The sequence below is a fragment of the Tiliqua scincoides genome, chromosome 4 (genome assembly GCF_035046505.1).
Source record: "Tiliqua scincoides isolate rTilSci1 chromosome 4, rTilSci1.hap2, whole genome shotgun sequence".
NCBI lineage: Eukaryota > Metazoa > Chordata > Lepidosauria > Squamata > Scincidae > Tiliqua > Tiliqua scincoides.
This window is the reverse complement of record NC_089824.1, coordinates 23,707,618-23,727,617: the sequence shown is the minus strand read 5'-3', so window position 1 is coordinate 23,727,617 and position 20,000 is coordinate 23,707,618. Positions and strand designations below refer to the sequence as shown.

The window sequence follows — 20,000 nt, the reverse complement described above, 5'->3', positions numbered from 1 at the left end:
TTCTGCCCTTCCTGGGCCCAACCTCCCCAACCCATCCATAGTAAATGGATTTGTTCATTTATACAACATGTGTTTTCAGGGTTTCTGGTCTCTAGAAATTTCTGATAGTAACTGTTCATAATGTTAAATAAAAATTAAATTCAAGGCAAAATTTCAGTAAGAGAGCAATTAATATTGGTAGATAAGTCTCAGGCTGATTTATATTTAATAGGAAAGTGATGTCAGAAGAGGAGCAGGGGAACAAATCAGCCATGCCCTCCAATATCAGCTGATGAGCTCATTATTTTTCCTTTCCTATGGCATTCTGGTAATTGTTTTTGGTTTGGTTTTGTTTTACTGAAAGAGCTGAAAAATCTGATAACCTATGGAAAGTTACCTGCATAAACACTGAATTATATAGTAATATCTTGAATAACAGTCACTCACAATATGGCGTCCACCATCTTGATAGAAGCAGAATATGCTGAGGTTGCATTTTCCTGTCACAGGCAAAAACAAGTCTCATGGAATGAAAGACCTTACATCTTCATGCAAGTCTTAGTTTTAAGAGTCTCCTGAGACCAACAAATCATGCTGCATTGCTATTTGAATTGTGATGAGAGCTACTGATTTGACCTGCCAGAATGAGAAATCCTTGAAAGGACAGGCTACTGCATGATCCATGACAGTTCATTCTTTTAAAGAAGTGTTATAAAAACTAACCTTGGTAAAGACTAATACAGAACTAGAAATACCCAAAAGTGTGAGACTTTCATAAATTGAAAAAGATCTCTCAGGCATGCTGTACTTTCAGTAATTACTCACTGGAATGATGCTAAAGCCAAGTGGATCTATTCATTTATGACATCCTATCCAGGCTGGGCATTGTTGGTGTACCTCTTCCACTGGCTCTGACTAGGCTGGCCCAATAATATTACTGCCATGTTTGACAAGATCTTGTATCCAATAATCACATCTTCCAGTGGACCAAGATTGTTGTATAAATTGGCCCTGGTACTTTTGAATCGTCTGCTCAATTTGTTCACCCAATCTGTATGTGTGTGTGTGCGTGCGCGTGTTTTAATTTTGGATCAGTGACCAAGTTCAGTCATGAATCATAGGAACTTATGTAATGATGTATTTTGACCTGTGGGCTCAGCTCCCAGGTGTGCTTGAGGCTGGTGGGGCTTAGCTCCTTAAACAGGTATATTAATGTTGCCTAGTGGAGCAGTTATGGATTGCATCACTAGCTGATAATATCATTTATAAGTCCTACAGGATGTTTCAGTGTTTTTTGCATTTGGGGGCTATTGCTTTTGTGAAGATTATAGTTCTGATAATTATTTCATTATTTACACACTGATTTTATAGCTGCTCTCCCTCATTGCCATCTAACTTTCAGTGTTTGTTTTGTGATGTATGTTTGTCTATCTTCATTTCATTGTCTTACATTTTTATTTTTGTTTTTGCTATGCTTTCAGTCATTATCACACTCTGCCTTGGTCCCAACACAGTCAGTCCATTGATTACCACCATAGAAATGCCAGGTATCTGTTTTCCTGTGTGTGACTGTATGTGTATAAATGCATGCTGCTGCCTGAATCTGTATTTTTGCTTCACATATTCCCAGTAATGTTTGGACCAAACAATTAGTAGATTACAAGGTATTGCTTTTTAAAAGCTGAAAAAACATTTTTTGTGTGTGTCAATCAGTAAAGTGCATTCTGCACTTGATAGCAATTTGTTTTGTTTTTTTGTATGCAATAAACCAGTTGATTATCAAGATCACTCCTTCAACTTTCTGATGTTATAGTCTGCTCATTTAACTTTCCAGAATACAGGCAACTCATTTTGATATAATTTTTCCACCTATATGTGCTCGTATAATCTCTTTAAAAAGACATTATCAGCAGTCCAAGCAATACTGTCCACATGCTAAAAGAGAGTAATTTTCCTATGGAAAGCATAAAGGTTGCTCTGGGTAGGAACAACTTTAGAGCTGATGTGCTGTATTTAGAGCCTATGTAGTATATAGTGACCCTCTGTGACTTCTAGAGCTCCCCAGCACTGATGATCTTTTAGGAGGGAGGTTATGTGCATGTTTTAGCAGCTGTGCCTATCTGTTGTAGTAGTTCTTGTCATTTTGCATTTGCATCCCTTGGAAATAGAGATACAGTGCAATACAGCCCTGAGACAAGGGAACAAACAGATGTGTGAGCTCGAAATGTTACATCTGAATCAACACTAAGAGCAACGTGGAAGTTTATTGGAAAAGTTCCACTGGTCAAAGCTATTTAGATGGCTGCACTTCTTGTAACATGCAGAAAGAAACTTGTGCAGTAGAATTTGCAGAAAAAGCTTCTAAGAGTGAAGCACTTTTGCCATGCCAAGTTTTCTTTTGGCTATTATCAGGAAAAGTCACCCAAAGCTCCAAATTACACCCCCCCCCCAAGACAGAAATGGGAAGGCATAGAATGAAGACTGGTCCAGAAGATGTAAGCTTTATCTTTTGGGTGAGAAACAGTCTAATAGTTTAAGAGTTCGCTTTTATTGTTTTTATGCTGCTATGTATTGTTTATGCTCTATTCCTCCTATTGTCTGTGCCTGTCCTTTATGTGTAACCACATATTTTAAATTCCTAAAACAAACCAACTATTGTTACAGATGTGTCTCATTGAGTACAGGAGGGGTTTTGGATGTATCTCAATCCAGAACTGGCTGCTTAGCAGTTAACACTGTCAGACTGTGTAAGTCACTTACTTGCACCTTGGGCTTTGAGAAGAAGGTGGTAAAAGGCACATGCTCACAAGGAATGTATTTCTTTATACCTGGCTCTCCTTTAGCAGCAAATCAGAACTTTCCAAACCTTCCAGAAGGCAATGTGCCTGGGAGCCACTTATTCATGGCGTGACCCCTCCTTCCTTGCCTAAACCCACAGTTGTGGTGCATTGGGCAATCAAGATGCCCTTGTCCAATTAGCAGCTGTGGGGGGGGGGGTCAGCTACCTAAAGAGACAGGTACAGCCGCTAGCAGTATCTCCTGAAAGAAAGTCCTTCTCAGCATACCTAATGAGATACTTTCTCACAGTAGTAAAATTGCACCCAACCAGGGCAGAATGGCTTGAGGCAAAGGCCTACATTGCTCTTAACTAACTTACTGCACAATCCTATTTTGCGCTCAGGAATGGGGGCTATGATCTGGGGTATCTGTCAGGTGCAAGCCCCACCGTCCGTTCCCCGCCCACCTGTCCCTGGGACCACCCTCCCCCCGCCCTGGAACACTGAAAACTGGAAGTCCCTATTTAAAGGCTCTGGTGGGCATTCTGAGTCATGGGGTGTCTGTGCGCTGCCTCCCTGTGACTCAGAAGAGCTCCTAGAGCTCTTAAACACCACTGTGTCAACCCAGGGCAATTGTCCCCCCAACCCCCTAACAATTCCACTGGAACAAACATTCCTTTACTTTGAGGAGGCCTCTGTAACTCCCCCTCCCCCATACTGCAGGATGCAGCACATATCCTATTGGCATGGCTGCATCAGCACTGGTATATTAGATAGGATTGGATCTAAGTCACATCTAGTTTTCCCTGAAACTCTCATGTGGTTAGGTTTAGAATCCAAAACATAATAGTGCTTTAATTTTTCTTTTGAAAATAACTTGCGCTAATCAATTGACCATGTATTCATTAACATGCATTCATTAACATTTATCCAATAATAAATCTGAGGTGATCAAAGTTTTTATTATTTCTTTCATTTTTATTTGTTTTTAGAGCTAATTTTTGTCTTTGTAGCTAAACGATACTCATTTTGGTGTATGTTCTCACATTAGTTTCATGTCCACCCCTTATGTTTTGGCAGCAAGGATCACTCTATGTACCCTATCTTTTGTGAAGATGCAATCAGATTACTTCGATCCCGTACGATGTGCCGTACCTATTCTGAGGGTGCTTACTATGAATTTGAGAGGTATAATTGGTGTGGAGTATTTCTTTAGTCACCCACATTAGCCATATTCAGACAGTACTTGACTGATGTTGAGAAAACAGCCATTCATGTTTTAAATGGTACATTGACTCTCTATATTCTATAGAACAATTATACTGCATGTGACAATTTGTTGATTACTTATCTTGAAACATAGATTTATGTTAACTTTAAGGTAAACTGATTGTTTATTGGGAGTAGCCATGTTTAATAAAATCATCCAATAATAACTTTCATTAATTACTTATTGAAGTGTTCTTTGCCCATCCATTTTTTTAGTGATAAAACTTACAATAAATTTATTCTACCAGAACTTTACTAATTTAGCACACTGAAATTTCTATGCGTTGTTTGGAAAAAAAAACACTGATATTATTGATTTTTATATTAAACAGTATCATTCACAAAGTATGTTGTTTAGAATAAGTGGGTAAACCAGCGTTTGCTAACACTGCAGATACCCGCCTATAAGTCGACCGCACAGATAAGTCGAGGGCAGGTTTTGAGTCAACAATCACGGAGTTTTCTATGACCCTCGGATAAGTCAGGGGTTAAATTTAGGGGGGGTCTCTGACTATAGTTTTGTCTGATTTTACCCCAGGCCAGATCCTGAAAAATAACCTACCACTAATTATTACCTAAGAACTGTAGTCTCTAATTTATTAAAAACATAGTAAAAGATCATAAGATACATTTTTATTCTTTTTAAATTCTGGTCTTCACCACCTTTTTGTAATCACTATCAGAGTAAGTGCACTGTAAACAACATACCTGTAAAACAGTGTTTCCGAACCTGGGATTCTTGTACTCCCAGGGACACTCCACAGGACCTTTAGGGGTACTTGAAAAAGAATGGCATAATGGTAGAAAAAGGCAGGTCATGCTCCAGAATGCCTTGCAAGGACCAGCAAGGCAGGAAGCTAGTTGGCTGTGAAAGCCCCACCAATAGCTAGTTTTTGGTCATCAATTCATGTATGAACCAGTGATTGAAAACCAGCACAGTAAAAAAGCTGAAACATAATATGGAAAGTGACAGCAACTGTTACCCTGCACATGCCCAATCTCATCTGATCTTGGAAGCTAAGCAGGGTCAGGCCTGGTTAGTACTTGGATGGGAGACTGCCTGGGAATACTGGGTGCTGTAGGCTTATACCATAGTCTTTGAGACTGAAGGTTGCCAACCAACCAATATGGAAAGTGATCAATCACCCTGAATTTCTCAGCACACTTCTGGTGCAAAACAGTACAAAGGCAGAGTCTTCTGTTCTTCAAACAGATGAAAAGAGGAAGCATGTGATGAATATATGAAGTCTGAGAGGAGATATGGGCTTGTATTATTAATTACAAACATTTTGCTAATATGAAGGGTACAATTTATGGAAATGGGCTGCCAAGGGATATGCAAGTGAAAAAGGTTGGGAACCACTGCAGGAGAACCATGAATCAAATCCACCTTTAAGGTGTCTGGCGTGTTAAGCTAGAAGCTCTACATACAAAATACAACCCATAACACGTAACTAAGAGTGTGCAGTTCAATTCACAGCAGAGAGATGAGATATTTGCAGCCCTTTTTACTCAGAAGTAGACCCACTGCTTTCTATGGGTGTTATTCTTAAGTAAGGGTGCACTGAATTGTAGCCTGGGAAGGAGGATCCCATCCTGGTGTTTCAAAAAACAGACCTGCTTTGCAAGCATTTGCAAAGCAGAACCAGGCTGCAGCAGAAGGAAGGATAATAAAAGGTTAACTGAAAATTACTATAGCAAGCTGAGTGGAGTAATGAAACTTTTCAGAGTTGAAAGGCTCTGCCCTCTGATTGACCTGGAGATAAGGCGAATAATTGGAGCATGCTTACTTGGCAAAAATTTCACGCACTATACATGAGTATCTACAGTAGTTTTCAGTGAGATATGCTATTTCTAATTAAATCATTAAAATTGCAGGTGCCTTACTGTAACTTTGTTATATTTTTTTCCCTATATCAAATTCATATATTACAGTGAAAGAAAATTTAACACACAGTTTAGCCATAACCAAACACTTTTAAGATTCATTGATTTCAATGTTCAATGTTAAGCATCCAGTTAAATATCTAAGTACTTACCTTTGACTATCTATGTCTTGCCCTTAGTGTTTTTGGTCAAGATAAAAGGAAGGATTTGTGTATACAAAGCAACAATATTATTTCATGCACAATAAAAGCACCTCAAATTGCACTGCAAGCTGCTTTTAATGAGAGTTTCTTGTCAGGCTTGGTGATCTTTTTCTGATCCCACCTCCACAGCTCTCTAATTGGCTAGCTCCCTTGTAACATGAAGCATTATAAGTTGCTCTCTAGCCAGAATCCAGAAAATCCCCCACAATGAAATACAACTGTACAACTGTTTCATGACTCCTGTCCTCCATGAATTTGTCCAATCCTTTTTCAAAGTCATCCATGCTACTGGCTGTTGCCGTATCTTGTGCCACCAATTTCCACAAATGAATTATGTGCTGTGTGAGGAAGCGCCTCCTTTTTTCTGTCTTGAATCTCCTGCCAGCCAGTTTCATTGAATGATCCCCTGGTTTTAATATTGAAAAAATAGCTGTTTTTATTATTAAAAGAATAATTCTGTAGTTTCAGAACCTGTGATGGGAGGGGGAGGAGGAGAACATTCTTACTGAGTATGCACAAATCCTTCATACAGTTTCATCTTAATATTCATTTATTCATCCTACTTTAATGCTAATTAATAGCTGAATTTCTCATCTCCTTTCCTTCCATTCTTAATACCTTGATTCTTTAAAAAAGATCTTTATATAATTGTGGGATCCTGTCTGAAACCCTGGAGAGATGGTGCCAGTCAGGATAGTCAGTACTGACCTAGCTGAACCAATGGTCTGACTCACTAGAGAGCAACGTAATCATTTAAAGAGTGGGCTTTTTCTTGTATGTGATGCAATATATTTCACTTTGTTTTTTGAGTAGCAGTTTCCTTGAACTACTATTGGAAGATATTCAGGAGAGTGTCAGAAGCAGTATTCATCAATACAGTGCTTATCTTTAGAAAACATTAGGACTTTTGCAGGTATCTAAACATATATAACAGAACATTAAGCTGGCAGAATTTTTTAAAATAGTGTATTTTTAGTGTAAATACTGTGATCAATTAAGAGGATGCCCCTTTATTTATATACTTGATTTATATCATTACCCTCATTTATTTTATATGATGCTCAAGTCTTTAAGGCTGTAACCTACATTGCTCCTAAATATGCTTTATTCTAAGAGATTATACATTATCAGGCAGCCTAATCCTATTTAACCTCTCCCACGCCAGTGCTCCGCTGCATCCTATGGGGACTGTTGGAATGCTGGTAAGCTCCTTGAGGTAAGGGGACATTCATTGCCTTGCCCTAGGATAAGCCCCAGCTGTTGCAACAGTTTTACTAGGCCCTGTGCCTGCTACATTACTGGTGCAAGTCCAAGTGGATTTGGCCCAGGAAGGGGTATAGGTTATGGCATGTGCTGCTGCCACTGATCCTGCCCATCTTCATGGTCCGAGCCACCCACCCTGCCCCAATACACCCCTTTTCCACCCTTACCCGTCCTTTGCTTCAGTTCTCCAGCACAGAGCTTACCTGCTCCAGGGCACGTTGAGGCCTGAACTGGCGCCAGCGGATGGTGCAGGCCTTCCTGCTGGTGCTCCTAACTTCTGCACTGTCACCACATGATCTCTGGCATGTTTGCGCTGGCAGTGCGTGCACTCCAGTGGCATGGGGAGGGATAGGATTGGACGATTAACTGATACCAATCAAGAATATGCCCTTAGATGAGCTCAGTTTTTTTCTCTCTCTCTGCATACATTGCAAACACTTCAAATTTCCTTGCGGTTTGCAAGATGCCAACCTAATTTAACAAACATGGGAAACAGGATATTATGTTGCTGTGTATCAAAACGTTTGGGTGAATTCCTCAATTAAGAGAGAATAATTAAGGTTTTTTCTGTCTATACCAGTGGTTCTCAAACTTTAAGGGAGCGTTACTCCCCAAGTGAGTCTTTGCAGGGGAGGAGCGAGGGCAGCGACCTGATCCACAGGATCACGTTGCTAAGGGGGTTGAGGGGGTACTTTTACTTACTGTGGGCTTCTGCAAGCAGCAGGAGGTGCAGGGAGCCCTGCGCAGCCGTACGCAGGGCTCCCTGAGGCCTGGAATGTTGAGAAACATTGCGCATAAACCACTTTCGGTTTGCAAGAGGTGGTTTGCACATGCTGTTTCTCAATATTCCAAGCCTCGAGGAGCCCTGCAGAGGGCTGCATAAGCTCCTTGCACCTCTTGCTGCTTGCAGAAGCCCACAGTAAGTAAAAGCACCTCCCCTCAACCCCCCTCAGCAACACGATCCTGGGGATTGCGTCGGTGCCTCCCCCTTTCCCCTTAAAGGGATGGGAATCTTTACATGAACTGGTGAGTCATGACGCACCAGTCTGAGAACCACTGGTCTATGCCATTCTTTTGCAGTATCAGTTACATAATTTCAAGAATAGTTACTACATGTGGCATTTCTGCGTTGTGATTATCCTTTCTCTTGTCAGATTTGAATTGTATTTCATAGCTATACACTTTATATTAAAAATATTATTTATATACTGCTTCTTTTTAACTAAAAGTAGTTCCCAAAGCGATTTTGCATTGCAAAATGCAGTAAATCAGGAAATTGTTCCCTGTCCCAAAGGGACATATATGCTCCCATTCTTAATTTAGAACTTTCTTTACTTGATTATATTGAACAGTAGTCAAAAGTGGACATGCTGAATCAGTTTCTGGAGTCTGCATTGGACTGAAAGAAAGCAAATGAACTGAAATCAGCTGCCCAATCATATTCTTTTCTCACTGGGAAGGTATTCGCTGTGCTGAAAAGGCATTTGCTATATCCATCAGGGAGGTAGAGTGGAAGGTTTAAAATGGGAAAGAGGGTTTAAATCCCCTTTCCCCTCTGTAAGCCTCTCACCCCAATATGGGTCTCCTCTGACCTGCACCAGTGATTTCGCTGGCACAAGTCCCAGGAGAGAAGGGGAGGGGAGGCTACTGCCAGAGGGAATAGGATGTGGTGCATGCCATCACTGCTGGATCTGCTCACAGCTTCTCTCCTTGCATTCCTCCCCCCTCTATGCCCAGTCTTTCCCCATCCCTGTTCTTCCATCCCCTTCCCCACCTCTCCTGCCATTTTACCTGTCTTGGCATATCCTTCTGGGTCCTCTGTTTCAGATTGGCTCCAGCCTTCCCAGAGGTGCTCATGTAGTACATACTAGGTACACTGCCAGACCATGCTTTATGGCTGTTTTTCAGCAGTCACCACCTGCAGAACACACATTCTACTGGAGTTGTGGCCCAGTAAGATTGGTCTGTAAATCTGAACTAAACAGGAGACCTCTTGGTCTGGACACCTGTGACCTAGTAATTTGATTGTTAACTTGTACCAAATTGAGTTGTACCCCACTTGGAGGATCAAGTTTGCAACCTGGACCTGGCTTTCAACCTGGATTCCCTGGGATGGCCATGGTCTGGAGTGTTTTTAGCCAGCTTATGCTGGTGCACCGACTGCATCCTTTCTTGGATTGGTCAGACCTGGCTCTGTTTACCAGTGCTCTGGTGATATCTGAATTGGATTACTGAAATACATTCTATGTGGAGCTCCCTATGCAAACTAGCTGGAAACTCTATCCTGTAAAGAATGCAACCTCCAGGCTGTTCACTTGGGCCATGGGTTTTGACCATGTGACATCTCTGTTGCATAAACCACATTGGTTGCCTGAATGTTTGCAAAGTGTTGCTGATGACCTCCAGAACTGTTAACAGTGTACTTGCTCCAGAGGCAATGATGTAGCTAAGGCATCTGGCATCCAGGGGCACATAAAATTTTAACACCCCCATACAACGAAATCAAATTTAATTAATTATGTAAATTAAAATCTTACAATAAATATGAGTTTAAAAATTCATTACCCTTCTTTAACTAGAAGTCCTATTGAAGCTCATCCTTGGAAATCTGACCTTAGAAAGTAAAACAGGAGCCACCTTGATGTTGTAAAAGTATACACACAGTTGCTGCAATACCATGTAAACAGCATGAATACCAACTTTCTTCCTTGAAAAGAATGGTGTCGTTCTGCTCAGGTATTTTTTCTTCAAGAATTTCCTCATTTTTCAGTTTGACCCCATTCTTCACCAATGGTTTGTATTTAATGAGAACTTTGCTGAGAAACATGGAATCTGTGATGCAAACACATTTTAAGCTACATTTAAAGGAATAATCTATGGAAAGTATAGAAAACCAATGAACAAGCCCAAACAAAATATGTTTGTCCAAAGGAACACAGGCATGATTTAAGTGCCTCAGGAGGCCTCCTGGAGGCCTCAGAAAGACACTTTTGGTTTTCACCGAAAACCAGAACTGCCTTTTGGAGCCTCCAGGATGCTTTCTAAGGTGTTCTGAGTCACATGGAGGCTGTGCATAGCCTCCCTACACCTCAGCTCTTGTACGTGCCTCCAAGTGCCCGTCTGCCTTCGGATCTGCCATCTGGGATACGGGTTGGCATCCCTTCAAGGCATAGTATTTGGGGCAATGCACCCCCTGCCCACTTAGCTACTCCACTGTCTACAGTGAAGGCAAAAACAAATGGGTTAAAATTAAATAAAGAAGATTTTGATTAAATGTCAGGATGAACTTTCTGATGGTAAGAAATTTTTGAAAGTGGAATTGCCTCAGAAAATGGTAGACTTTCCATCTTAATCAGGCTGAATAGTTGTCTCTCGGGGATGTTGTAATTGGGTACTATCTGCATTGGCAGGGTTTGGGTTAAGATTAATGCTTTTTTATTTATATGGAACTCCAGTAAAAAAAAACATTGTCAAAAAATATAGCATTGTACGTTTCAGCAACTGTATGTGGCATTGTCCCTTCCTCTTATGTTAAGAATATAGGAAGAGCTCTGCTGGATCAGGCCAAAGACCGATCTAGTTCAGTGCCCTGTTTCCTGCAGTCACCAAGCAGGTGATTGTGGGAAGCCCAGAAACAGGAGATTTCTTCCACCATTGCTCTCCTGTGACTACAGGGTTACCGCTTCTGAACCTGGAGGCAGCATATAGTCATCATAATAGCCATTGGTAGACTTTGCCTCCATGATAGATTTCTTTGGGGCCTATCTGTGGCTCATCGTATCTGCACATGAACAGGCCAATTTTCAGAACAGTCTGCTTTTGGAGTGAGAGGTGCTCCTTTTTCTTTCCTTGATAAATATATTTTGGCACTAAGTGGTTCACTCAGTGAAATTATTCAGTTCCTTTTTCACTGCAGAGAAGTAAGAGGTGCCTTTAATTCTCTTTGCTGCTTGTTGTGGTGAACATGCTGCTGAAGAAGCTGCAGGACATGACTGAGAACTCACTTCTGGAAATTGGACTGAGAACAAGACTATGAGATTAAAATATCCTCAGTTATTGGAAGGAGAAATAGAAGAGACTTCTAGCAAGGAAGAAAACATGACTTTCACAGAAGTGTCATTTTACCCAAGTTCAGAAAGCATGCTTATCTTCATGGCTCCTTACATGCCATCCCATCCTGAATCTAGCAGGATGGCTACTCATGGTCAATGGCAGACACTGTCCAACCTTGGACTTCTGCATAGTCCAGTTAGTATACATCATACCAATAGTATTCATGTCCATGAAGAAGTGGAATTTGGTTAGATAGGTTGCAGTGTGTAAATTGTAGACTTCATCACAATTGATGAATGAAGGTAATGTTGCAGATCAGATACCACTCTGTTAATGCTTCCAGAGTTCTTGCAATACTGAGAACAAACAACATCCAGCTATATAAGAGCCTAAAACATGAGTGAGTGTGACGTTAGAAAGAACCAGAACCTGTCTCAGCTTCCAGGAGACAGAGAGAAGAGATCTTAGAGCTGTCGAGTGACTTTAGAATTAAAACTTTCTGATGTACACAGAAAACCAGGACTTTTTCATTCCTTGGTTTTTGTGAAGAAAGCCTCTCACCTACTTGACATCAAAGTCCAGTATATGTATCTGGATAACATATCAGTTTAGGAGAGATTTGTAGCGAGTTTCAACACAAAGTTGATGCTTCCTCAGCTTACTCGGATTCAAAGTCAGCAGTATCATTACAGGCATCATCACATTAAGTGGTGGAATTTTTTCAATTCTACAGTGTCTTCAAGTGAAGACTAGTGATGTTACAGTGAGAAAACACTGAACATGACTTAGTGTCCAGATATATTTGGTACTACAAGTGTGCTAGATCTGATATAGGAGTTGTGCAACTCTCTGTTCCAGAACCGTTCAAGGCTTCATGAAATTTGCTAAGGACCTGTAGCCCATGACTAATTTCTGGTGACATCATGGAAATTAGATATTATGCATTGATTACAACAAAGAGGATTATTTGTCTATATTCAACCACTCTAAATTAAATAATTGTGGAACATACTCTGGGCAAAAAGTGACGGTTCTCTCCAGTGGACAAAAAAGGGTAGGAAACTGGGTATCCTAAGAAGCAAGTGTTTTTATCCTCTGCATTTGTATTAAGATTTCAAACTTAAGTATTTATGAGATAGTAGTTTTCATTTGTGGAGAGGATGTCTGTAGAAGTGTTTTCAGAGGATACAGTTTATTTATAACAAGTAGAAACCATTAAGATAGCAGACCATTATATTAACTCAGCCAAATACATAGCAGAGGCCAGAACAATACCCTCTGTTGTAATGCCTGAGATGCACACGGAGATACACATTAGAAGAAACTCATACTTTCCTAATGAAACCAAATCTAAATCTGAGAATCTGCTGAAGATGTTCAATAAAAAAAAACAGAAGGCATCTAAGAGAGCAGCACCTACATTCAAGGTTACAGTACTGTTCCATGTGATCATACAAATCAAGATTTCATTCCAAACTATCTCTTTCATATCATAGGCACACCACCAAAACAAGGTAGAGATTGAGTACACAGCAGCATTAGTCCAGGAATGATGAAGCATTTCTGCAGCACTTGCCATTCAGTTTGTCGAACAGCTGACTGAGCTCCTAGACATTGCTGACAGTTGGCAACAGACCTGCTAAACAATGAATTAGAGTCATAGGTTCTTACCATAGTGTGCATAGGTTATGTCACTTTGGGCATAAGCCTAACCAGGTCTACTCAGAAGTAATTCCTATTTTGTTCAGTGGGGCTTACTCTCAGGAAAGTGTGGTTAGGATTGCAGCCTTTGTTGCTTTGGGTCCCTTCAGGGGAAGCAAGGCAGGCTAGAAATATTGTAAATTAAATAAAATGTGACAAAATTTTGGTTGGCCTCACCAACAACATCTAAGTGTTGGCCTCACCAGCAACAGCCAGGCATACTAGGGAACTAACCACTTTTCAGCTGGGGCACTTGGCACCTAAAGTGATTTGTTGAATAGAGAGGAAGTAGTACTTCTTTCTCCAAAAACTCTAGAATTGTATCCAAATTGGCAATCAGAGATATAGGTTCCATATGTGACTACACAGGCAACCACTCAGACAGCTTTAAGGTAAGTGAAACTGTTTTGAACTGATCCCATAGGGCCTCATCCTATGCATGTCTATTCAGAAGTACATCCCATTATAGTCAATCGGGCTTACTCCCAGAAAAGTGTGGATTGTAGCCTCAGATGTGTGGTCCCTGCTCCTGCTTCACATGATGGGCTGCCTCTACAGAAACTCACATCATTATGATGTCAGGACATGGGAGAACATGAACTAGACGAAATGGAGCAGGAGGGGAGCATTGCTGTTTTAGCAGCATCCTTAAGTTATTTGTATTGTGTAGCTCTGTGTTTTTAGATATGTTTGATGTTTCCTGGACTACTTTGTGTGGCAGCAAAAGAAGCAGATCAACATTACATAACAATCATTATCTTTTGTGATAAAGCAATAAAATGAAAACAGCACCTGAGGCAATTCTGAATGTCTGAAATATCTGCTGTTTGTTTCATGTTCAGGAGGAGTAGGAAGGAAGGAAGAGTGCCTAATACATGTTTTGATGACACTGATATTTCCCCTACTCCTGAAAGGTATTTTGATTTATATAGTAGATGTAGATAAGAATTTGTGTTATAGTATTTTGTAGGCAACATGCTGTAGAATTTTGAAGTAGCTAAGATGAATGATACTTGGATTTTGTGTACTCTTCATGCTGTATGCTGCTATCCCAAGCAATCATATTTTAATGGCTTGAGCAAGTAGTATTGTACTGTACTGTACCTTTTTGTAAGTACGTATTGAGAAAAGTTGTGTAGTAGAAACAGGAGAGAAGACCTCTCCCCAGGAGTAACAATGTCCTAAGACTCTAGTGCTTTCAAGGTAATCTTTGCTGAGCATAGTGGCTAAGCATCTTCTTATCCTTTTAGGGACAATTAGGCAAGCTGGGAATACATCCAGGCATGTATATCTGAATATGTGAGTCTTCACATGTGCAGGGAATGATCTGTGTGTGAACTCTGTATATGCATATGTGTATGTATATGGAGTTCTACGTGTGCAGTGCAGCTGCTAGGTTGTGGAGCTTTTCTTTAGTAGTAATTACATCTGGGCTTCAAGTTATGCTCATAACTGTTGCATGACTAGCATCTGTGTCACAACATGTGGAGACAGTCAGTAATTTATGGTGAATGGGGAAGAGCAGAGGAAAGGAGGAAACTCCCCATCCTTTCCCTTTCACCCTTTATTTATTTAAAAGATTTTTATGCTGCTTTGCCAAGGTTCAAACAGCACACATCGCAAAACATCATTTAAAATACTAGAAACACTTTCTAAAATTCAATTCATAACATAATATCAGGATCCAGAGAGAGGCTAACAGCTACTACGTAGTGACTGCTCACTCCCTTCCTGTTCCCCTCTCTCCCTGTTTGGACACACAGCTTACCAGGAAAAAGCCTTGGTAGTTCAAATCTGCTGCCAGCAGCCCTGGCAATTAGACTACCCAGAGGAGCTCCCTGGGTAGCACGCCCCCTCCTAGAACAATACTGAACCTCAGGGGTCTCTAAAAATCATTCTCACAGTAGCACCTGCAGAGCAAGGAGACATGACAATACACTGATTTTTCCCAAGGCTAGATAGGCTCAGTAAAAATGTAAAAGATTTTATTAAAAATTTAATAAAAGAAAAATAAAAGATTAAAAAGTCAGATGCACAAGAGAAAGAGTAAGAAGAATCAACTGTCAAAAATAGTGTTGAATTAACCTGCACCATTACTGCAGTGCAATCATACACATGGGCTATCAGAAGTGCTGAGTGGTTTACAGGGAATTTTGAAAGAATTTGCCAAGCAAGTAGCATAGTGTAAAGACGACAACTTTAAAATCAACATAAAAGCTAACAATTCTGATAAATAACTGCCCTATCTTTGTACTTGGATAATAGAACCGCTAGTCACCATTCCCCAAGAATGCTGAAGGCTCTCCCTGTCTGGAGCTCCCTGCCAGAGCCCATCTTGACTAAAGGAGGAGAAGAGAGGGAACTTTAATCTGCATGGGAGTTTATCATTCAGCTGAAAGAATGTCATCCTACTCTCTGATTGGCAGAGTGCCAGCTGCCTGACCATTCACTCCATCTCTTGAAACTGGTTGAACCAGTCTTGAACTGGTCTTTGCTACTGAGAATGCATTTTGCATTTTCTCCCCCTTCTGTCTGGCAAGCTGCCTTTAAATTGCACCCCAGACCGGGTTCTTGAGTTAAGATTGTGTTTAAGCACATATGGCAGTGATTTTCAATCACTGTGCCTCAGTACATTGGTGTGCCGCAAATGGTCTGCAGGTTTGCTGCAGGAGTTTGGGGGAGGAACATATATTAATAGGGCCATTGGGAATGTGAGCCCCAACCAGCAGTGCAGAGTGCCTTGTCAGTTGTCAAAAAACTGTTGATGTGCCTTGACAATTTTAGCACCTTCTCAAGGTGCAATCCTATCTTGCGCTAGAACAGGCAAGCCAGAAGGCTTGCGCTGTATCTAGCACAGGATAGGTGCCCAAAGTGCCCAAAGGGGAAACTTTTCCCTTACCTCCAGGTAAGCCACCCTGGCCCCAGTGGGTCTCTTCGGACTTGCACCACCTCAGAAGGTGCGCAAGTTTGAGGAAAGCGGAGCGACTTGAACCCGCTCCATTCTGCTTGAGGAACGAGGTTGGGATCTGGCATAACTGCTGGGTCCCAGCCCTGCCTCCTGCTCCCCACCTGCCTGCCCCTTGGGCTGCCCAGCACCCACCTTCCCCCCACCGCAGAACGCCTCCCTCCCACCTCCTCCCCACTCACCCCAGAGTCTTGGATCGGCTGAGCTCGGCCAACGCAAGGCCTGGAGCCTCCGTTACCATAGAGGCTTAAGTCAGCCTCCACAGGCCAGCGTGCCTCTGTGCGCTGGCCTTGCTGACTCACAAGGAGGTGCAAACGTGCCTTACAGCACATTTGTGACCCTCCTGGACTGGTGCAAGGGCCTGTAAGGATTGCACTGCATGTGTGCCATTAGATGAAAAAGGTTGAAAATTGCTGACACAAGGAAATAAACCAAAATACAATAGAATACACATAAAATATAGCAATTTCATAACACATAATAACAAATACTTAAAAACCGTATATCTGCATGTCCCAATCATTCTGCAGATTAAGTGGGTCTGTAACAAAAATGGCAGCCCTTTTCTTTGCCTTCAGGCAAAAAGTAGGAGCATGTAGAGTTGAAGGATTTTTATATATCCCAGGGGCTTACAACTGCAATAATGGTAAAAGAGAGACAACAGAAAGAGAAAAGAGGAATGAAGGAAGGGATGGACACGGGAAGGATGTGCAATTGTTTCAATTGCACTTTGCCTTTATAGCAGGGTTGTCCAAAGTTTTTGGCAGGAGGGCCACATCATCTCTCTGACGTTGTGTTGGGGGCCGGGGAAATATGCTTTACATCTTTTTAAAATTACCCACAGTCCATATATTTGTCTGCCCCAACGTGTTTATGCTTATATTGAGACATACCAGCCACTATGCCAATACAACATCAGTAACTGTAATGATATTTAATTTGCTCATTACATTTTTAACAGGTATGCACAAAATGTGCCAGAAAACTAATGTATCCATGCATGTTTCCAACTGTGTGTATCATATTGGTACATGTGGCAGAGAACCAGGATTGGCAGTAATTCCCTCCCACATGCATACAAGATGGTAAACAAATTTGCTGTTCTGAAAAAGTACAAAGTGGTTTGCATTTTTCCAGAACTGTTATGCTAGTGATACATATAGAGATGGTCAAGTATAAATGTTTTATTGGAATAATTATTTGGTTGTTTATGTTTTCAGTAAAAAATAAGAGTTCCAAGTGCTCTTGTGCTCTATATTCCATAAATGCACAACTCCCATTAAAACAAGTGACACAGGGAAATCATATTCTGTGGGCTAAATGTTTAAAAGATAATGTTAAATTTGCTGACAGTGATTAATTGCATTGACAAACACATAAAGTGAAAAATACATGATGCCTATTTGCCAAATAGCATATAATTGTTGAGGTGTGTTTTTTAATTTCATTGAAAATGATATATGAAAAACAGTTCCAGATTAGTAAAAAGCAAAATATGGTTCAAAAAAAAGTTGTTGTGAAAATAGCTTTATCTTTGTAACATGTCTTTATTTTAACTGCATTGTAAAGGTATTACAATGGTGCAAGTTCATGGGCAGAGCATGTAGTCAATGGTTCAGCTGAAAACTATGGGTAAGTAAAGAGTGTAGTGTCACAGTTCTATAATTAAAAATGTACTCATAATTTAAATGTAGTGTTGTTATATTAATGGATTTTATACCAGATAAGGAGCTATCCTTTATTTCTAAAGTAACTTAATTAATAATTCATAGGTAGCCCTTCAGTATAAATCTTTCAGGGCACTGATCCTAAGTGCATTGGATTCAGTGTATTTCCATTATTTTGTTTTTTTACAGACTCATTCATATAAATCATTACCAATACATGCAATTGTATGTAGGCCTTTCTCAAAGAACAACAACTACATGTAAATACAGTAAACCTGTTTTCTTTGAGCAGGTTTCAGTGCTGAGGTCATACTCTCAGTTGGTGACTATATGTGAAACAATATCTGAACTTTTCTTGAGGATTATGTTACATTCATTTTTAACCCAATGTCATCCACACTGAGTTGTTAGGTTTGGCTGACACTACATTTAAATTAATTAATGAGACACATTTTACCCTTATTTATTTCCAGGGTCTGTTTCAACCTCATTATGAGAATCCAGAGAATAGCAAATATGCTTTTTAAAAAAAATTTATATGTATTTTACACGCACACATGTTTACATGTTGTGTTTTGATTAGAAAATGTTTTGTAGCAGAAAATGACACCATTTGGAGGCAGTGAAGCTAAAGTAGTGTAGTGGAAGTTCTTAAGGTGAAGCTCTGTTCATTTCTGGTTAAATATATTATGTCATGGATGGTAAAGAACCTCCAATTGCCTCAGTTCCTTTTTGAAGTAACTTACTGCGATGTAAGAATATTGTAGTGGTGATGTTTCCATTTCCTTCACATTTCTCTCATTTAGAAAAAATTGATTTGATAAAATAGTTGCAGATATATTCTCACAGCCAAGTCAACCTTTAGGAAGCCATTTATAAGCTACTGTAAACCCAAATGTCAGCATACTTCTGTTGTTCATCAGAAAGGAAATAGGAGGAGTCTGCATGTAAAAATAAAATGGAATGGTCTTCCCTGGCATATAATAACTGATTGCTCCATGGAAGAAATATTGAAGAACTGTTGAGAAAACAATGAATGATGGAAGCCTACATAAATTCTTCTGAATTTTGTTTTTGCGAATGGATTTACTATCCAAATATATTGCTTAGGGGACACGGACATGGAATGAGCAATATATTTCTCAGAAAGTGGACTGGATTCCAACAATGCACCAGTCACTCTGTGAAAGGCTCAAGAGCATTTTTTGGTTTAACCTTATATGCCCTTTCGTGAGTGATGTCACTGTTCTGATTGATCAAGGCATGGTCACCTGGGCTTCTTAACCCAGACCCTGGTCAGATGGGTAGGTGTGCCAAATCTTGATTAATTTCAGCTCCAGTAGAACTGGCAGCCAAGCAGGTTCCTTCTGCAATGGAGGAACTTACTTATATTTTATTTTTTAAAAATTATATCCACCTTTCCTTTGCCAAGGTAAATGCCCAAGATAGCTTACAAGTAAACTAGGGCCTGGCAGTTCAGACCAAAAACTACAGAACCCGGGGGGGGGGAGGGGGGGCTTTAACAGACCATGTACCCATTGGTTACAGTCCTAAATTATTCAGCAGTTCATTAGAAGAGAAATCTTAAAATTTTCATCACAATTTCAGTCAATTAAATGATCATACGCGTATTATGATTTCACAATGCATGAAGATACCACAGATGGGGAGGAATAGAATTTAGGTATACATGAGCCATGTCAGTGTGAAGAGGAACATTTCAGAGAGAAACATAATTCTTAGACTTGATTCATAATGTTTAATAATTTCACCTGCTATCACTGCCCTTTAAGAATGTTGGGAACAGCACTGGAATCACCAAGAGAAGTTGATTTCTTATTTTGTTGTGCCTGGTAGAAGTAGTGAACAAGTCTCCCAGAAGAACTGTTCTTCAGCAGAACTATCTTATGTTTATGTTCTCATTGGACAATTGACCCTGCTCACTCATGCTCATTCTGTAATTCATGCAAGAGAAATATGGGGAATTACACAGATCTTTCCTCAGTGTTGGTTGCTATATACTATGCCATAAGATACTTTCTTGCCCTAGGTGTTACAGATCTCTCTAGCATTGTGCCAAGATACTTCTCCAATTCACATCTGCTATTCTCCAAGCCCAAAGAAAAGATTTTTAAAATTGATTGCATTGATTGCATCTTTCTTCCACTCTGAACCTTAAGGTGATGTACCTGCAGTCCCCAAGTGGCCTCTGGTCTAGACACTGACTAGGCTTAGC

General features: G+C 40.4%; 1 protein-coding gene and 1 pseudogene across 28 annotated transcripts in view; both read left to right on the top strand.

Moving 5' to 3' along the window:
- RIMS2 (regulating synaptic membrane exocytosis 2) overlaps window positions 1-20,000 on the top strand; it is a 513,992-nt gene that overhangs the window by 323,837 nt on the left and 170,155 nt on the right. For 9 of the 28 annotated variants that reach the window (XM_066624816.1, XM_066624825.1, XM_066624819.1 and 6 more), the window contains one exon: window positions 1,461-1,532. The exons of 16 other annotated variants lie outside the window; for them this stretch is intronic. In XM_066624816.1, coding sequence (XP_066480913.1) covers window positions 1,461-1,532 — 72 coding nt within the window. Of the gene's footprint in view, window positions 1-1,460; window positions 1,533-3,836; window positions 3,945-13,974; window positions 14,047-17,666; window positions 17,730-20,000 lie in introns of all 28 variants that reach the window. 3 more of the 28 variants (XM_066624811.1, XM_066624814.1, XM_066624841.1) reach the window with 3 other exon arrangements.
- On the top strand, window positions 4,994-5,110 carry LOC136650835 (5S ribosomal RNA; annotated as a pseudogene).